The 19,520-nt window shown below is 47.0% G+C and overlaps 1 protein-coding gene across 2 annotated transcripts in view; it reads left to right on the plus strand.

Moving 5' to 3' along the window:
* Nucleotides 1–19,520, plus strand: part of ATP13A1 (ATPase 13A1) — a 412,373-nt gene that overhangs the window by 92,063 nt on the left and 300,790 nt on the right. For both annotated transcript variants that reach the window (XM_085654252.1, XM_085654251.1), the window contains exons 5-6: nucleotides 11,643–11,798; nucleotides 18,781–18,850. In XM_085654252.1, the coding sequence (XP_085510378.1) occupies nucleotides 11,643–11,798; nucleotides 18,781–18,850 (226 nt within the window). The remainder of the gene's footprint in view (nucleotides 1–11,642; nucleotides 11,799–18,780; nucleotides 18,851–19,520) is intronic.

Below are 19,520 nucleotides of genomic sequence, written 5' to 3' on the forward strand. Positions count from 1 at the left end.
ACTGGTCCTTTATATTTGAACAGGAGTGTGTTTATTCAAAAGCTGTTGGTGGCAATTTGGAGAGTAGAAATTGTTTTGCTGTGATATGAAATTGTGTGATTTATTTATAAATTTTTGTATAGAGCGAACATAACCCTAGTGGGTATCGGAGCGCTTTACACGACGAGGAGTAGGGTATCAATTGGAATGATAAAGTAAAGATACAGGTGTACATGACAAACATATATGAAGGTGCATAGCGTAAAAAGCTTGAACTCAATTCTAGTCAGTAATAAGATGGTCAATCTTCATAGAAAAGTTAATATGGTTACATTTCCATAGGCATAGATAAATTATCTTAGGGTAAAAACGTAGTCAGTAAAAAAGAGTTTGCTTCTTTTTTGAAGGCGGTGGTAGAGGAGATTAGGTGAACATCCGGTGGTAGAGAGTTCCATATCTTAGGTGCGACAACCGAGGAAGCTGTGACGCCTGTTTTCTTTTTGTGGGTTTGTTGGGGTTTCAGAAGCAGGTAATGCTCACTTTACAAGGGCCTGCAGCCCCCTGATTTTTCTAGCTTTTGAGCCGGGTATCTGGTGCATTGAAATGTAGCGCTTTGTGTGAAGCATGCACCTTTTTATTGGATTCTTGCTTCATATGGTAGCCAGTTCAGGGATTTTAGGGCTGGGGAAATTTGTGTTTTTCTTTTTGTTTCAGAGACCAGTCTGGCTGCCGCATTTAGGGAGGCTTTTAGAGGAGCCAACTTGTATCGAGGTAAGCCATATAGTGTGGCACTACCATAGTCCAGTCTGGGCAATACAAGAGCTTGGACTGCTTGTTTTAGGTCTTCACTTGGAAGGTAGGATTGAAGTTTCCGCTGAATGCTCACTTGGTAATTTGCTCCTTTAATGGCAGCATTAATGTGTTCCTGCATACTCAGATCTTTGTCTAATGTAATACCCAAGGATCTAGCAGTCTATGATGTGAGGGGAGCAGTTAAGGGCTGTTAGATGTTTCAACCAAGGCTCGATCTTGGGGGAATTATTCGGTGGTGAGATGAGAAGGAATTTGGTTTTGGCAGCGTCAAGTTTGAGATGATTGTCCGTGAGCCAGAGATGTGTGTTTGCAAGATGACATTGAGGGATATAATGTCCTCTGAGGAGGCGATTTTGAGATACAGCGGAGTATCATCAGCATACATATGATAATGGATGTTTGCAGATTTTTAGTGGTTTGCTTATGGTTCCAGGAATACATTGAAAACAATGGGGGAGAGAGAAGATCTCTGTGGAACACCCAGAATAATTGCGTGGGGCTTAGAGATTGGTTCATTTTGACTCTCTGGGTTCTGTTTTGGAGGAATGAGGAAAACCATTGCAATACCACCCCTGATATGCCCATCCTTTGTTCCAGTAGTTTCAATAGACCATCATGTTTGACCATGTCAAAGGCGGCCGATGGGTCAAGTAGTATCTGAAGGCATGATTTATTTCGGTCCAGCATTTTTAGTATGTCATGAACGACGTGGGTAGAGCAGATTCAGTGCTGTGACCTTGACGGAATCCCGACTAGTGTTGATCAAGGAGTTGATAGTGGTCTGTGATTGCAGAGTTGGATCTGGGCACATTTTTCTAAGAGCTTTGCTAGAGTAGGTATGTTGGAGATGGGTCTGAAGTAATGAGGATCAGCGTTGTTTTTTTGTTTTTTTAACTGGGAGTTACTTGTCCTGCTTTTAGGCAATTGGGGATAATATCTTGGCATAGTGAGGCATTTACAATCTTAGTTCATAGGGGCAGAATACATGCTTAGATCTCTTTGAATATAGCTGCAGGTAAAGGATCAGTGAAGTGATTAGGTGGGGTTAATGATGAAAGAATGTTGTAAATGTCTCTTTCGCTGATTGTTGAAAAGGTGTCGCAAGAGGCATCGTTTTTGAAGGCGTGCCTGGATGGGTCGCTCACTACAGTGTACTGGGAGGTGTACGAGAAACTTGTCATTCGATAGTAAATCATTTGCTAGTAGTAGTTGATCCTCTTATCTTTGCAGTTTTTTTCCATGAAGAAGGCAGCCAAATCTTCAGTTTGGGAGGGTGCTGGATTCGGGATCTAACGGGTTTGATGCGGTGTGTGTTTGCTGCTTGACAATTTCGAATATTGTTTTGGGCCTATTTCTGGCTTGATCAAGCTGTACTCTGAAGAAATTAGCTTTCACTTGTCTTACTCTTCTGTTGTATGAGTTCCTGGTCGATGCTAAGTGTTTTAGAAGTTCCAAGGATGGGGAAGAGCTCCAGGCTCTTTCGATGTGTTAGTTGTAAAATTTGTCAGAGTACTTTATCTCCTGCACAAATCCATTTGATGTGGCTGTCTCACCTGTTTGTTGTTCAAGAAAGTGAGAAGGGTAATGGCACAAAGGAAATTGAGCAATGAGAATGAACGTGTCACCAAGATAGAGGGTGATTATTAGACCTGGAGCCTCAATAGAGATCAAATTAAGTCCAAAATGGCCAGATGAAAATTTGTTTGAGTAAGATAAAAGATTATTGAATTGCTCCTCCGAGCAAACTTGTACTAGCTGTCAGGCAATGATTTATTAATTTTATTTCCATTGTCTAGAACTCATTGTATATCAATAAGTGAGACTCTAGGAAGGTGCTATCTCTTCTAATCTCTCCTTAACCGCTGTTGAAAGTCACTGAGAACATTAATGGTCCAGACAGTATGCTAAGTACACTTCCTTGTCCCTAAACCCCTAAATAACTTTCAAAATCCATAAGTAGTTTTAGATGTACAGAAATAAGACTAGGATTCTTTTTAGGACTCGCCTGAGACAATGCATGTGTTGTCTCTTGCAAGGGGGCTTAGATCCCGCCCATTGCTTACCATTAGTTGACTTCATTTTACTCAGCTCCTTGCTTCTCTTTGGTCACTGCGGGCTGGCTTCACTTCCTCTTTGTGTTTGTCCCTCCGTGGAGCATGGCCCAAGAACTACTTCCTTGTAGTGTCTTTTTACTGCTCGCACTTCTTTCAGAGGTGCATTTTAGGTCGAGCCTGTGACGGCACATGTGTCTCACAATTGAGAGTACGATAAAGGGCTTGGAGCCTGCCCATTGCTTACCATTTGTTGGCTTCAGACTCACTCTTCTTTTCCGACTTCTAATTGGCCAGTGGAGGCCAAGATCTTAGTTTTCAACTATCAAGTTACATGTTTAACTCCGGGCAGGGCTGTTTCAACCATTCATCATTCCAAATTAATTCAAATGTAATTCCGTTGCCTTGGGTGATACTAACTGCTATTATTGACATCCTGTTACCTCTAGTTAGATTGACAGGTTTGAGACCCTGCTTGGCTCGCTCTGAGTTTCATTATTCTAAAATTGATTAAATGAATACTGTTGCACTCTTATTACAACCCTTTTATGCCCGAGGTTTTAATGCTACATTAAAAGGGCATTATCCATTGGACAATCTTTTATTTTGTATTTTGAGCATGACTAATAGACCACCCTTTTTCCAGCGATCTCTTGTTAATGGGAGCATGTTTGAAAGGGTGACGCAGTGGAATGATGACATTGATTACTCCATCAAACCAGCTTCTGGTGATCGCATAACACCTCAGCAGGCTTCAGAAAGCTATTGATAGACTGTGCCAGCTAGTTTCTCTATGACATACGAACCTGCTGTATGTACCTACAAAAATATCAATACAAGACAGCATAAGCTTTCATTGGGCATCTCTGTGATCACATGGCCTGGTGAACTGTTGGTGCACGGTCAGGTGCCTGGAAGAATCTGAGGTGTTGGCGGCGTTGGAATGTTGCACAATGAACCTGCCACGCAGGTTCTTGTTTGTGTTTGATGGCTTAGGCCCAAGTATCACTGTCAGCAGATGAGTAAAAGCCCCGAGTACAAAAAAAAAAAAAGTAACACTATCTTGTAGAGTAAGGATGGATGGCCGGACCTGGAGTGTCACTGCAGTACAGGCTTCCTTCCTGGAGAGAAATTTACACCTCAACCTTTTTTGGTAGATGGCGTTCAGTATTTGATATTGGTTTGCTTGTAGAAACCGTTGGTATTTGGTTTAGTTCTGGAGGAAAGACAGAACTGACACACAACCCACCTGCTGAGTAAAGCAAATATTTAATTATTTAACGCAAAGTTATTGATGCATGTGTGCAGAAATTGGTATTTTAGTGACAATCTTTTGTGAAGAGTAAGTTGAAACCGTCCAAATGCTTCACTTTTATCAGGATTATTAAGTGTGTGAAAAGGTGGCACTAACTTTAGATTTACCTTATTCGGAACCATGGTTGGGTTCCCGGCAAAGGTAAAAGTAGAAGACAACTCACATGTTGGTAAATCAGACAGACTGGTGGTCGACTGGTGTCTTGGCAATGTCAGTATGGCTGGAGAAGTGTCATTCATATGTTTGCCATGTGACCTATTCACCAGCCTTGCGGTTCCACACCTTGGCCTTTGCGCTCCATATTTTCTCATAAGCCTGAGTTTCTGGCGATGCTTTGCCAACTCACATATTTTGCTTGTGGCTTGGGTCTGCTGTGAGCACCTTGCTAGGGTGTACTGATATGCTTTGTGGTGAACAAACAGATGTGTAGTCTATGGTTCATTTTTGGGAGCTGGAGTTATTTGGTTGTTTCGAGAGGCTGTAGTGAGACGTAGAAACGTTTCACTCCCAAAATGTATGATCAGAAATTGATGACACTAATACATTGTTTTATCTGAGTTGAACAATAATAAAATGCTACCTTAGTGTTGTTGAAGACTTCAAAACATGGTTATTTCTGCAAACCTTGTATAATGGAAGAAATGTACTCATCTGCATAGGATTTGACAACGGCTGGCTCCTACTCGCCCTTCTCGAGTTCGTCGAAGCCCATTTCCTTTGAATAAACGGAGAACAGATGCCGTGGTGCATCTGAAACTTTATGAAATGGCACAAGTATTTATTGAGAGCTGATCTCAAAACATAAAACTGAGAACATTGGCGTCTCATGCTGCCACCTTGCCATGTGGCACGCCACAGAGCTCCCCAGCTCATTGGTCATTAATTTTCATTCATAGAACTACCTCCTTTAGTCGACTCCATTTGGAGCTTTGCAATCAAAGACATCTATGAATTTCCACCAAGTATGAATCCTTTTCTCCTTAGTACTGTACTAGGACATGGTAAAAATATAGAGACTTGACTGAACTGTGGGTGAATAAACTAGATCTTTCTTTCGGGTCTGAAATGAGGGCTATCCCTAGAAAGCATGCAGCTCTCATGTTTTGGGGGGGGGGGGGGGGGGGGGGGGGGGGAAAGAGTACTGCCCCTCTTAAAAAAAAAAAAAAAAAAAAAAAAAAAAAAAAAAAAAAGCAGACGTAAACCACCTTCCAGAGTTGGGTAAAAAAGTGGTTGGAGGTAAAGTGAACATGCAAACATTTAAATTTCACATGAGCATATCTACACATGCATATTTGCTCATGCTAAAATGCAGTTCACAAATGTTTTCTAGGGGTACTATTCTGTAAATTCTTGAGACTTCACGAAAGCCGTATAGGTGAACTCAATGCACGGACATATACCATGGGTGCACTTTTGAGACTTTCTTTAATAATTGGGCCCCTAATTTGGTCTGCCTTTGACCATGCCATTTTGCGTTTATTAAAATTCTGTCTCCCTCTCCTCCCATCCCTCTCCCTTATTGGCTGGCTTCACTGTGAATGACCGCATACTGCTCTTTCACAAGGAGCATATCGGCACACAAAGTAGTTTTGTTCAGTGCCAGTAACTGCACTGGGTGCTTTTTGAGACCAAAAACAAGTTTTGCTTTTGCCAATGTTGGTTATAATGGTGAGGGCCTGGCAGCTTCCACACCAATAAGGGTTTACAAAAACCATGCAATACAATTCACACATTGACAACACTAAAAAGCTGACACCCAATTTCAGACCTACTGGCTTTGCCAATTTTTGTTTCCGATAATGTTATTGAAACTTATTCTACTGATTTTTCCATTATGAATATTTCTGGGAAATACTAACACACATTACTAAATGATGCCGTAAAGAAATGGTACCTGAAATTTTACAGTACTTAAGTAAAATGGATTTTTTTTCCCCTGCTTTCATTTTTTTTATGAACATTTTATTTTGAAAGTAAAGAATCCTCCATTTTGCTTTCAAGCTTCTTCAAATATTTGTATCAAATCAGGGAGCATTCTGGAAGCATTATACATAGCCTCATATTGCTAAACTTTGAAAACGTGGGTACACATTTTTCTACTGGAACCACTGTGAGCAGTGCAGTCAGAGCTTACAACATTTACTTAGAGCGCTCACCCTAATAATAAAGACTTTTAATTAATGAATCATAGATACAAGTTTGTACAGAATTAACATACGGACAAAAATATTACCTTCGCTGCAGACAGTGCCCTTACTTGATCCATAATGTGGTACTGCAATCTGAGAGCCAAAGGGTTTGTGCTGCAGGGGGTTGGGCCTACTTGCCCCAAGGACAAAATACACATGAAACTTATTGCCCTTGACTTCAAACAATATGTCCTGGGCATTGGGCTATAGGAATTCCACATCCCTGCTGTTGATGATGGAGAGCAGAGTATTGCTTTTGGAGACACTGATCTCTGAAGTTCAAGATCTCATACTCCTATTTGTGGATCTGGAGGACCATTCAAGATGAGACAACACTCTCTTTTATAGCATACCAGAGGTTCCAGAGTCCAAAGATGCCAAGTTGTTTCTACTGGAACTAATCCACCCCATCACCCCTTGGACTCTAACAGACCCACCCTATAATTTCCTGCTTTCCTTGTCATACTCATACTAGCAGAGGCTCGCAAACCCAGTGTTTTGAGGTGGAGGGCTACCAGCTACACATCACTGGGTATTTCTCCTCTGAGGCTAGCATCAATAGGAAAGTATTCTTGGCCCTGCAGCGTCAACTGCTGAAATGGGACATCAAATATGGGTTGCTCGAAGCTGCTACTATGTTCACCCTGATGGACAGCCCCTCCAAGGACTTTCTCGAACCTGCAGACCTGGCATGATTTCTAGATACACAGACCCCCTCAGACATAGATGCTTACCGTGCAGTGTCTCTACGGTAGGGCCGAGACCCTCTCACCCGGTGAGGACAACACAGTGGCAGCAGTCAACAGAGTGCACAAAAATCAGTCCTAGAGCGACTGAGTTCTTTGATCATTGGAGGAACTCAGCCAGATTGATAGGGACGAATTGCAATCACTCCTAAACCCCACATCGGCAGCAGATGCAGGGGCCAACGTTTCCACCAACCTGTCCACCTGACAGCGATGGCTCATACACAGCAGCCACTCCCGGGCCCCCTGGGCAACTGGAGGCCAACACCCAGGATAGAGGTCTTTTGTGAATGCTACCTCTAACTACGTAACTGTGCCATGTGTCCTCCTGTGGACGCAGCCACACTACATGTCCTTGCTTTGATTCCCCTAGTACTTCTAGGTGCTATCCAGTTGCCGGAACCTCTCCCTTGCCACTTTGGCTTGCAGGTCTTCGGTTTGCCTGTGCTGTGATTGGACTGCTTGGACAGATTGCTGTAGATGGATTACTGTATATTCTCCAATGTATGCTTATCCTCCAGTGCTACTGCCTACCCCTGTTCCCCCACAAATCCCAAGAGGTGCAAATGCAGGAGTCACTATCTCCTACTGGGTGTTCCGTAACCTCTTCTCCCACCTCCACTGTTGAGATGCTAGCACGCACATATGGCATGTTGATGCCTATCAATTCCCACTGCCCCACATCTGCGCTCCCTGTGAGGGACGTAATTTTTCACCCACACTCCTCCAATGATCTGGCCCATTTCTTCTGCAAGTCTTCACTCATTCACCCTCTTTCCCACAATCTGGCTACCGATGGCTACTGGTACCATGTATTAACTCCAGGTTTGACCACTGGGAGTAAACCTCCCCCCCCCCCCCCCCCCCCTTTTTCTCTTGGCTCGGTTTTGCAACAGTTACTACAACCTTATGGTTAGAGCGGTCAACCTCGAGGCTGGGAAACCGGGTTCAAGTCTCGGCAGGGGTGCTCAACATCCTGTTATTCTGGGCAAATCACTTAATCTCCCCGTGCCAAACAAAAAAAGTCAATGTGTGTCTGTAACGCAACTGGTGCTCATGTAAAGCGCTCGGATGCCTTCGGGTCATGTTCGCGCTATATAAAACCCTGGACAAAAAAAAAACACCTCACCAAGCTTTGATTTCCATCCCCAGCCCCCTCCCCTTCTTTGCTTACCAACGAGCCAGCTTCTCTTACTGGGCGCACCCCAGTTTAGGACCGCCCCTGATGCAGGTATCCCCTTCTCAAACCCTCTCAGTGGCACCTGCTCCCCTGCCTAATGACCTTCAGCTGCTTCCCTCCTAGTCACACAACCCCTTACTATTACCCTTAATGTGAACGGACTGACATCCGTCCTGTCATTTTTGGCCTCAAAATACACCAATATAGCTCTCATCTGAAAAATGCACCTCTGTGAAAGAATCAGAAAAACTCAAAAGGGACTGAGTAGGCAGGGTTACCTCTTTGGATGATTACATACTTGGGAGACCCAGCACAGACGCAAATGGGTCCAGAGAATGTGGGGTCGCCATACTCATTCACAAATCCTTTCCCTGAGCAATACTCCAGACTTGGGCTGATGACACAGGTTGATATGTCTTTGCCAAAAATTAGAATTGATACTAAGATATTCTGCCTGGCCTTTCATATAAGCCATCCACTGGCAAACTCCACGTCCCATATTTTACTAGGAGGTGACTGGAACCTGGCCCCAGATATTGTGCTAGGTTGCACTGTCCAGTTATAGATGAGGCACTCTTTCAAGACTTCCTTGATGATAAGGGCCTCCATGGCATTTGGAGACTCTACCCCACCGCGAGAGAATACACTTGCCTCTCCATGGCCCACGGAACCCAATCAAGCCTTGACTACTCCTAATCTGCGCCTCTACAGTGCTAGATTGCTCTTTCCTCCTGGGCTCTCTGACCATGCACTGATCTGCTTAAACATTGACTGCAAAATACAGAAACACATCCGTGAACCATGGAGCCTTAACACAGCACTTTTCAAACACCCTCCGGAGAAAGCCACACTCAAATCACACATGGACACCTTCATGATGAACAACGAAGGCTCTGACCATAGGTGCTGCTCCTTTTGGCTGCAGCAAGAGCAATCCTTTGGGGTCAGCTCATGCTTGATGTTGCACAGGCAAACACACTCTGAGCGCAATAAAGGAGGTTCTTGAGCAAAATGTATGCACATACACCCGGTTGTACACTAACACACCCCGTCCCCAGAACATAGACAGCAGTTGGAGCGATCAAGAGCTTAACCCAGGTCAATACAGGCGCTAGAGTTTGAAAGCTTGCCACTACGAATATGGGGGGAAAGGAGGGAGGCTTGCAGCTGCCCAACTTAGCGGGAGGAAACCATGGCCATCCCAGCGATCAAAGATAGATCCGGGAACGTACTGCGCAGCCCGCAACATATAAAGGACTCCTTAAGAACTAACTATACTGAGCTGTATAGATCCGACCTAGATGATAATACGGACAGAATCAGTACCTTCTTGGACACCCTACTGCTGCCAAGCCTCAAAGCCGACTGGCTTACTTTCCTAGACGGCGAGATTTTCAAGGAGGAAATCTCACAATCCATTTCTTGACTCCTGTATAAAAAGGCACAGGAAGTGGTTTCCGGGCAAGTTTTATTGATGGCTTAGGGGGGAGCCAGTGGATTGCCTCCACCCAGTCTTTCAGGAGACCAATGGCACTGGGCCCTTCGCTCACATCTCCTAACAAATCCATTTCGGTCCACCTGAAGCCCAGGAGGGATCCTCTACTCTGCAGCAGTTACTGCCGCATCACCTTATTAAATTCTGATATCAAGATACTAGACAGCATACTGGCATCCTGCCTTAAGCAGGTTATTCCCACCCTAATCCACCAATCGCAGGTGGCATTTTTGCTGGCCCTTTCATCCCAGGATCACTTACTATCCCTAGCTCATCTAGTCTAGATAACCAAAGACTCACCGAAAGCACCACTGGCACTGTCCTAGATGCTGAGGAGGAGTTTGACCGCTTCAAGTCGGAGTATATGTTCTGCGCCCTGCATCGATTCTACATCTACATGAAGGACTTCACTGTGACAGTAAGGTAACTGTACTTCACTCATACAGAGCAGGTCAACTGCAGAGGCTTCCTATCAAACCTTTTCCCAGTACAGTGGGGAACCAGTAAAGGCTGTCCCCCTCTCACTGCTGCTATTACTACTTGCAATAGTGTTTGGCGGTCGCCATCCGCCCCGGCTCGAACATCTCCAGCAGCCACACTTCTGTGGGGCAGAAAAAAATATTTGTATATGCTACAATATTTTGATCACGCTCACAAACCTTGATGTTTCCCTTCAGGCCCTCATGTCCCTTATTGCTAGACTTTTGGCCCACTAGGGCTAAAAGATTAATTGGACCCTACCTCTTTTGAGGACTGCTTCAAGGGCGTCTGTCGTTTTCTTCCCGTTCGTTTGGGCACCATAGTACCTTAAATATCTGAATAGCCAAATATTTGTTTTCTATGTGGACAATTCGAAGGAATCTGATAACACTGCTACATATCTGCACTAAGACCACTGGATAACGAAAGAACCGATTCTATTTTATTTATTATAAGGATCATTGTTTTAATAATTTTAGAATTTAGATAGTATTTAAATCTTTTAACTTTTTAAGGATATATCTAATAACTAGCTTTCAATTGTGATTATGTATGAACTGGACTGAATGATTAACTCACTGTATAGACTGTTTTTTTTTAGGTGCTTTTATGGTAAACCAAATCGCAATAAAGCTTAATTGAATTGAATATCCTAGGGACCAAAGGTTTGGTGGGGATGGCGTCTCTAAACCTTGACCTGGACTATGCTAAATGTTCCCAGCTCAATTTATCCACATGTGGGCCACCTTCAAGTAGTGTAGATGGTAGTGGTCCGTTGCGGCATCTACATCTTGGGCATGCTGCCTATCCTCTTCTTGGCTGTGATTCAAACTCTTGACCTCAAGCTCTCTGCCTTTGGAAACCACAATTTCAGATTGATGAGCCATTCCGCTTATTTTAAGTCTCACTAGTTTCCATAATCTGTAAATGTTACTACTGCTACATCCGATTTGTACTCATTCTAACAATTTGGAAGGATGAGCTCTGAGTTTTCCTTCTGGAATTTGAACTTTTGATTTGAAGGTTGGAAACTATGTTTACAGCTGTTTTAATGTACCTTTTGACAAGCATTGTTCGATCGCCCCCCCCCCCCCTTTCTGTGCATTTGAGGGGAGAAACATGCACTACAGACAATTTGAATACTTGAATACCTAGTATCCCATCTCCTGATGCCCTAAAACAAGCGTTGATCTGTGGAAGCAGTATTTTTTTTTTTCTTGACGTGTAGAGTTGTACAGCTATACATCTGACTTTAATACGTAGAAATGCACTGCATTAAAGTGTGCTTTGTGTACTATGCAATGATGGTTGTCACATTTATTCAGCCCGTTGTGCTTTTTAACACGGATTGCACCACATGTTTCAGGCCCGCATTGCTTTCTTCTCCTCTGCAGGTGTTCTGCGTGGGCCTATGGTGCCTGGACGAATACTGGTATTACAGCATCTTCACGCTCTTCATGTTAGTGGCCTTCGAAGCCTCTTTGGTTCAGCAGCAGATGAGAAACATGTCGGAGATCCGTAAAATGGGAAACAAGCCCTACCTGATACAGGTCAGTTTATTTTGGAAGAAATTGAGCTTTATTTGTACAGCCCTTAAACCCAGCTGAATTTTAGCAGTAGTACATTTGATTCTGTTGTATTAAAAAGAGTGCCCTGATATGCTCCAATCAGGAGTTGATCGTGACACTAGCTGTTGCATTTGTGGATAAATATGACCGTTTGAAGACGTTAATCCTACTAGGCAGGGGTAAACCCTGCTGTGAATGTGCAGTCGGCTTACAGAGAAAAGAGACAAAAGTTGTTTGGAACATGCTTTACACGGCAGAGATAATAGTGTTAAGTAGTATAATGTTTGGCTCAAAAACACCTAATTTTCTGAAAAACTATCTTTTGTGTTTAACCGATTGAGTGTCCGTAATGTGTATATCTATCTGCAGATTAAAGGTTATCATGTGTATAAGACAATTGGCACAGTCCGGTTCAGTCGTTTGTTGCTTAACATTTCCATTTCACACCTTTGTTTTGCCCAAAACTTTACAGGAAGTTTAGACTCGCTGTGCGAGATGGGATGGTGCACTCTTTGAAGTTAAAGGATGTGAGAAAAATGTGACGTTGTGCAGCATTCACCTCCGATCAATTTGGTTCTGAGCATGGATAGCATTAACATGGTCTTTTGCCTGTGTATATCTTAAGAGAAAAGTGTTTGTGTGAATGAGAACGTATTGCACGATGCCTAGAATTCTCCAGCATTGACATTTATAGCCCTATATGTGAAAAGCTCCCTCGGTGTCTGTCAGTGGCACGGCTGTGGGGATTGTGGTGTATTATATGGTGTAATACACTTGCAAAACATTCTTGGCTCAGTCAGGCGCGTTTGGAAAAACCTTCAGCTCAACCCTGTGTAGCTGTGACTTTGAGCAGCAAGGGTTAAACAAAGGAACTAGTGTAAAGCATTAGGAAGCATCAAACCACGAAATCAAGTCACACAAAACCAATAAATCCGAAATTAATTGATAAAAATAAGATTATATTTTCATTCATTTTTGGACACTGAGATAAACAAAATCACCGATGGGTTCCGGAGATATAGATTTTTAAGTAAAGCGTAAATCGCAGCTTTTTAGTCTAAAGCTCAAACAAGCATTGGTAACTGCAATGTTTAGAAACTTTTGAAAAGTTTGAAAGAGTAGTGCTAGACTTCGGCCCTAGTGGGGTAGCCAAATCCGGCAGGGAGAAGGTCAGGAGGGCCACTCAAGAGTATCTGGGCAGTTACCTTTTCACCAAAGTAGTCTCAAGTCCAGTTTTACGCTTTGCATGAAAATCACCATAGACTTTAATGGAGTGGTCCTGATGCTGGGGATGCAGGTTGCTGAGGATGCTCTTGGTGCTGTAGTCATTAGGGGTGTCATTGCGGCTTTTATCTGGTCCACGGATTAGGTGGGGTGACTTTTGCCACAGAAGCCGCGTTCCTTCAAAGTCCTCTTTGAGCCAGTAGGAGGCCAGCTGCTACTGTGCTACCGTATACAGTGAGTCCAGCGGTATCCTTTGGGGGACGCTTGTGGCCCTTAGAGGTAGGATGACATTCCAAGGCCCAGCAGAATCGGGTGCAGCACATGTTTATCAAGGATCAATCACTCGGAGTGCCCAGTGGCTGTTGGCAACAATTCCAGGAATGTGGCCACCAACTTGCCAGGTGGGGCTTCTTCAGCTTTAATGGCTCTGATGCTAGTTCCGGGGAGGAGGGGGGGGGGGTCAGCCGACCCCCTGGAACTAGCACCAGATCAAAGAAGTCATTCTGGAGCTCCTTAGTGTCTTTTTCCCACATCAGGAACCACATTTGTAGTCCTCCTCTCTAACACAAGCAGATGGTGCAGGCTCTTTTGCGAGGTCCAGGGGTCAGCAGGACAGTCCTTTTTGCAGTTCCGTCATGATCTGAGGTCCAGGGTCCCAGAGGTGCCAGATTTATGCCCAGAAAGTGCCTGGGGGGGGGGATGATGCGGTGTCTAGCCAGTGGGCTACCAGGATCCCTACCGCCCTGTGACAACTTCCGGCTATGTGTGGCATCTAGCATTCACAGCGATGCCCTATTCTGCACACTCCCAAGATGTCTGAACCCTTCCTTGGATGTTAGGAGCTTGGTAGCCCACCCTAGAGGTGTGGCTACTGCTGGGCTATATGCCCACGGGAAAATTGGTTTCCTGCACTGATCTCCCCTCTCTGTTTCCTCTACCAGCCAGTCTACCTGAACAAAGGGGCAACCCCTCAGGTGTGGGATAGCCATATTCCCACTAATGGCGTCTTCGCTTTTGAAGCTCATCTTTTGGGGCCAACACCCTGAGTGGCTTCCTGCAAGGGGGATGTGACACCTCCCTCTGTAGCAGGCTACCATTTTTCCGAAGCCTGGGAGTTGTTAACACTACTCCCTATGAGGGCAGAGACCTATTTGGTGGCCTGCAACTGAGTTCATTGGACAAACTAGTCTGCAGAGTGTCAACCTTCTAAAAATTGCTGTTCCATAAAAGTGACATTAAATTCAACTTGGGTACCAAGTCGTATTTAATGGCACGATCGATTTGATACCTTGAAGTACCCATTTAGTAGTCCAATTTAGAGTTAGCTGGACTGAGTGGTCAGCCGTTAACTCTGTGTTGGCCAATGGGACCTAGTCGTAGGACACCCCCGCGCCGCACGGCCACCAGCTGCCGCGTGTGCCTCCCTGCCTACTCTGCCTCGCTGCCCGGCTGCCGCGTGACCACGCCCCCTCCTTCGAGCGGCGTGGTCCGTGCACGCCGCTTCTCCCCCTGGTGCCCTCGTAGATTAGACCTGTTGTTTTGGCTGTGATTTGTGCTTTTTTCTTCTGTATTGCCTGCCTACTGTCTGTGATCCGTGTCCCTTCACTCCCCGCTCCCTGCCACCACCGCTGACCCCGCCCCTTTTTTCCTTCTGTACCCTCCCCGCTCCCGCCTCCCAGCTGCTCCGCCCCCCCGCGCACTTGGCCATATATGGCGACCGTGCAAACGCGTAGCGTGCACGCGCAGCGGGCGCGCCGAAGGTGCGCCGAAGGTGCGCCAAAGGTAAGCCCGTCTGCGCCCGTCCGTGCCTGGCCCGCGCCCAGTGCCCGTACCCCTGGCCCCCGAGGTCCCCAGCCCACCCGCCAGACGTACGACGCCGCCACCCTCATCGCACTCAACACCACCAAGCCACCCCGAGACGCACCCACGGACCCTTCAGCTGCCTCACCTGCAAGTTCACCTGCATCCGGACCTGCCCGCCACCAGCACCTGGCAAGCCGAACACCAGCAGCAACCACCTCAAGTGCATCCTCCTCAACACCCGCTCTGTCCACAGACACGCCATCGAACTCTGGAACCTCCTCGACACCACCGCCCCGGACGTTGCCTTCCTCACGGAGACCTGGATGAACGCCTCTTCAGCGCCCGACATCGCCATCGCCATCCCTGAGGGCTACAAGATCACCCGGAGGGACCGCACCGCCAACCAGATGGGAGGAGGCATCGCCATCATCCACAGGAACACCATCCGTATCACGACCAGCACCGACAACTCCCTAACCACCGCCGAACACCTGCACTTCCAGATCCACACCGACCCGAAGACCACCCTCAGAGGCACCCTGATCTACCGACCCCCGGGACCACGCACCCAATTCAGCGAGGACATCGCCGACTTCGTCAGCCCGCATGCCCTCCCCTCCGCTGACTACATCCTCCTGGGGGACCTCAACTTCCACCTGGAGAACAACAACGACCGCAACACCAGCACCCTGCTCGACAACCTCGCCAACCTTGGTCTCAAGCAACTGGTGTCCACCCACACCCACCTCGCCGGACACACACTCGACGCCGTCTTCTCATCCAGCACAGACATCGCCTTCAGCCACGCCACAGAACTCCACTGGACGGACCACAGCTGTGTCCACTTCACCTTCAAAAGAACGGCGATCCACCACCACCAGCCTCAGGTTGCCCGTAGAAGCTGGAACAAGATCACAGCCGACCAGCTCGCCGCCTCCCTGAGCCAGCACCCTCCTGCCAGCTCAGCGAACCCCAGCCAGGCCGCCGAAAACCTCACGAAGTGGATCAGCAACTGCGCGGACGAACTCGCCCCTCTGAGGACCCCGCCCAGCAGACCTGGCAGCAAGAAGGCCCCATGGTTCACCGACGAACTCAAGAGCTCCAAGAAGAACTGCCGAGCCCTCGAGAAAGGCTGGAGAAGGGAACCAACACCGGACAACATGACCACCCTCAAGCTCGCCACCCGGAAGCACCACCAACTGATCCGCGCCGCCAAGAAAACTGCATTCAAAGACCGGCTGGACAACAACGCACACAACTGCAAAGAACTCTTCAACATCGTGCAAGAGCTCTCCAACCCTAATGCAGGAAACAACGACATCACCCCATCGCAAGACCTCTGCAACTCCCTCGCATCCTACTTCCACAACAAGATCGCGGACATACACAACAGCTTCAGCTGTCAAACGACGCACGCCACGACCACAGCAACGCCGCCCACCACAGCAACGCCGCCCACCACCACCCTCCGCGCCTGGACTCCGATCAGCACCGAAGACACCGTCCGCATGATGAACTCCGTCCACTCCGGATCCCCGACCGACCCCTGCCCTCACCACGTCTTCAACAAGGCAGACGCTGTCATCGCACCCCACCTGCGGGACATTATCAACACCTCCTTCAACACCACCACCTTCCCTGAGAGCTGGAAGCACGCCGAACTCGGCGCTCTACTCAAGAAACCTACAGCGGACCCCACCGATCTCAAGAACTACCGCCCCATCTCGCTCCTCCCGTTTCCAGCCAAAGTCATCGAGAAAACCGTCAACAAACAGCTGGCCGCCTTCCTCGAGACGAATGGGTCCCTAGACCCCTCACAGTCTGGCTTCCGAGCCAACCACAGCACAGAGACCGCCCTCATCGCCGCCACCGACGACATCCGAGCCCTGATGGACAACGGAGAAACAGCTGCCCTCATCCTCCTAGACCTCTCCGCGGCTTTCGACACGGTCTGCCACCGCACCCTAGTGCAGCGCCTCAGCAACATCGGAATCCAGGAGAAGGCACTGGATTGGATCATTTCCTTCCTCGACGGAAGAACGCAGAGAGTCCGCCTACCACCGTACAAGTCAGAGGCCACCGAAGTCATCTGCGGCGTCCCTCAAGGATCCTCGCTGAGCCCCACCCTCTTCAACGTCTACATGAGCCCCCTCGCGGCCATCGCACGCCAACACAACCTCAACATAATCTCCTACGCCGATGACACCCAGCTGATCCTCTCCCTGACCAACGACCCCGCCGCCGCCAGAGCCAACCTGCACGATGGGATGAAAGATGTAGCCGAGTGGATGACGACCAGCCGCCTGAAACTGAACTCTGACAAGACGGAGGTCCTCATCCTGGGCCCCTCACCCTCCGCCTGGGACGACTCCTGGTGGCCCCCCGCCCTGGGCACCGCACCCAAACCGACGGACCACGCACGCAACCTGGGCTTCATCCTGGACTCCTCCCTCTCCATGACCAGGCAAATCAACGCCGTCTCCTCGACATGCTTCAACATCCTACGCATGCTACGGAAGATCTTCTGGTGGATCCCCACCGAGACCAGGAAGACCGCCACCCAGGCCCTCGTCACCAGCCGACTGGACTACGGCAACGCCCTCTACGCCGGTACCACCGCCAAGCTCCAGAAGAGACTCCAGCGGATCCAGAACGCCTCAGCCAGACTCATCCTCGACATCCCACGCAACTGCCACATCTCCGGACACCTGAGAGACCTGCATTGGCTCCCCGTCAACAAAAGAATCACCTTCCGTCTCCTCACCCACGCACACAAAGCCCTCCACGACCAAGGCCCGATCTACCTCAACAACCGAATCAACTTCTACGCTCCCAAACGCCACCTCCGATCAGCCAGCCACGCCCTCGCCGCCGTCCCGCGCATCCGAAGAGCGACAACAGGAGGGAGGTCCTTCTCCTACCTGGCCGCCAAGACCTGGAACTCCCTCCCTCCCGACCTACGCCTGACCAAGGACCACCTCTCCTTCAGGAAGAAGCTGAAGACCTGGCTGTTCGAGCAGTAACGGCCCCCCCCCCCAGCGCCTTGAGACCCTACGGGTGAGTAGTGCGCTATACAAATGTTTTGATTGATTGATTGATTGATTGATTGACTAGTAACTTATCCACAGTAAAAACAATAATTTGGAAGTTTTGCTGTAAGTATAAGTTTATGTCCTACTTAACAATACACAAATCCCTGCCTCAGGACTCATAGGCTTTCTTTAGGGGAGACTTTCATATATTGTTGAGGGAAGTAGGGGCCAGTTCAACATACACCTTGTCAGGGGTTGGAACACTGGCACTGAGGTCTGGTTGGCAGGCCTCAGTACTTTGAGTTGAAAAACCAGCAGCATCGGTCCAAAACTTTGGAGGTGATCATACAAAAAGAGGAATTTCCTTGCAGCGGCCATCTACAACACAGGGAAAAAAGTCCAAGCATGTGAATCTGTGGATGACCGCTGTTGGATTGTGATTTTACCAGCAAACTTAACATTTTCGTAGGTTCCTCAAACAAACATATTGTACTTCTTGGCACCCTGCAAATTAGGTGTTGTCATTCTTGACCAGTTCTGATATGCTCTTACGGAATTTCTGGGGAAGTAGGAAAGCCACATTATGATGTTTCTGTTGTCAATTTAAAAAACAAACCTTTAGTAGGAACCAGTGTTGCATGGAAACACTGACTAACTTAGCTAATTGCTTCTAGAGCCTTTAAGTTTTATGGTGTCCCCTTTTGAAACGTACTGTTCTTGAATTATCACAGCAACACTACTGATTTAATATTGTGATTAAAATCAAAATAATTCTTCCTGGTGGTTTGTTTCCAGTCTGAACCTTTTTGCAGCATCAGTTTGTTTATGTGGTTTAGAGTCAAAAGGCCACAAATTGATATAGTTTCATCTTTGATTTTTCTCTCTTTAATATTTTTGCTTTTTAGGTGTATAGAAACAGGAAGTGGCGACCCATATCCAGTGACGAGATCATTGCAGGAGATATTGTTTCCATAGGTAAGGCCTAATTTTGACAATGTCCGCGTATAAACACCCATAGAGTTACTAGTACTTGATGCAAAATGCACTGCAGAATTAAAAAAAAAAAAAAAAAAGTTTTGTGATAGAACATGTTATTTTATTATTTTTTCCCGAGAAGTACATCTAAGACAGTAGCTGGGGACGAAGATGGTTACTAGAGGTTGCTGAAACACAATTGTGTTGTGAGGCAGCAGAATGGAACTGCTCCCAGTAATCATAAATGTCTAGCTCGCACTCATTATCCATCACATTTCTGGCCCAGGTACTCATAAATATCCAAGCCTGGATGTCTGTCCGACTTACGAAGCTAAGCCCTGTCAAAGTGGACCTTCCATCTTAGTACTCTATTAAATTAATAGGGTACCAACCAGACCTCCCAGGATTTTGCAGTCTAATTTTCCAAATTCGCCTGCCTCAAACAAAACAATTGTGCCAAAAAAAAAGCTAAATTTGCCGTATTTTTGCGACGGACCCTCTATGCGCAGGTCTCAAAAATACAGTGGCCCAAATGTTGGACCAGCAAACCAGCACTGCGCTGCATGACAAAGCTGGGAAACAAATGCTTGGTGACAGAGTGCAGATTTAAAGCTGCGCTCTTTCTGTCACCATGCTGGCACTCTGTTAACACGCTGGCGTCATGCTTCCC

This window comes from Triturus cristatus, chromosome 4_1 (assembly GCF_964204655.1).
Source record: "Triturus cristatus chromosome 4_1, aTriCri1.1, whole genome shotgun sequence".
NCBI classification, from domain to species: domain Eukaryota; kingdom Metazoa; phylum Chordata; class Amphibia; order Caudata; family Salamandridae; genus Triturus; species Triturus cristatus.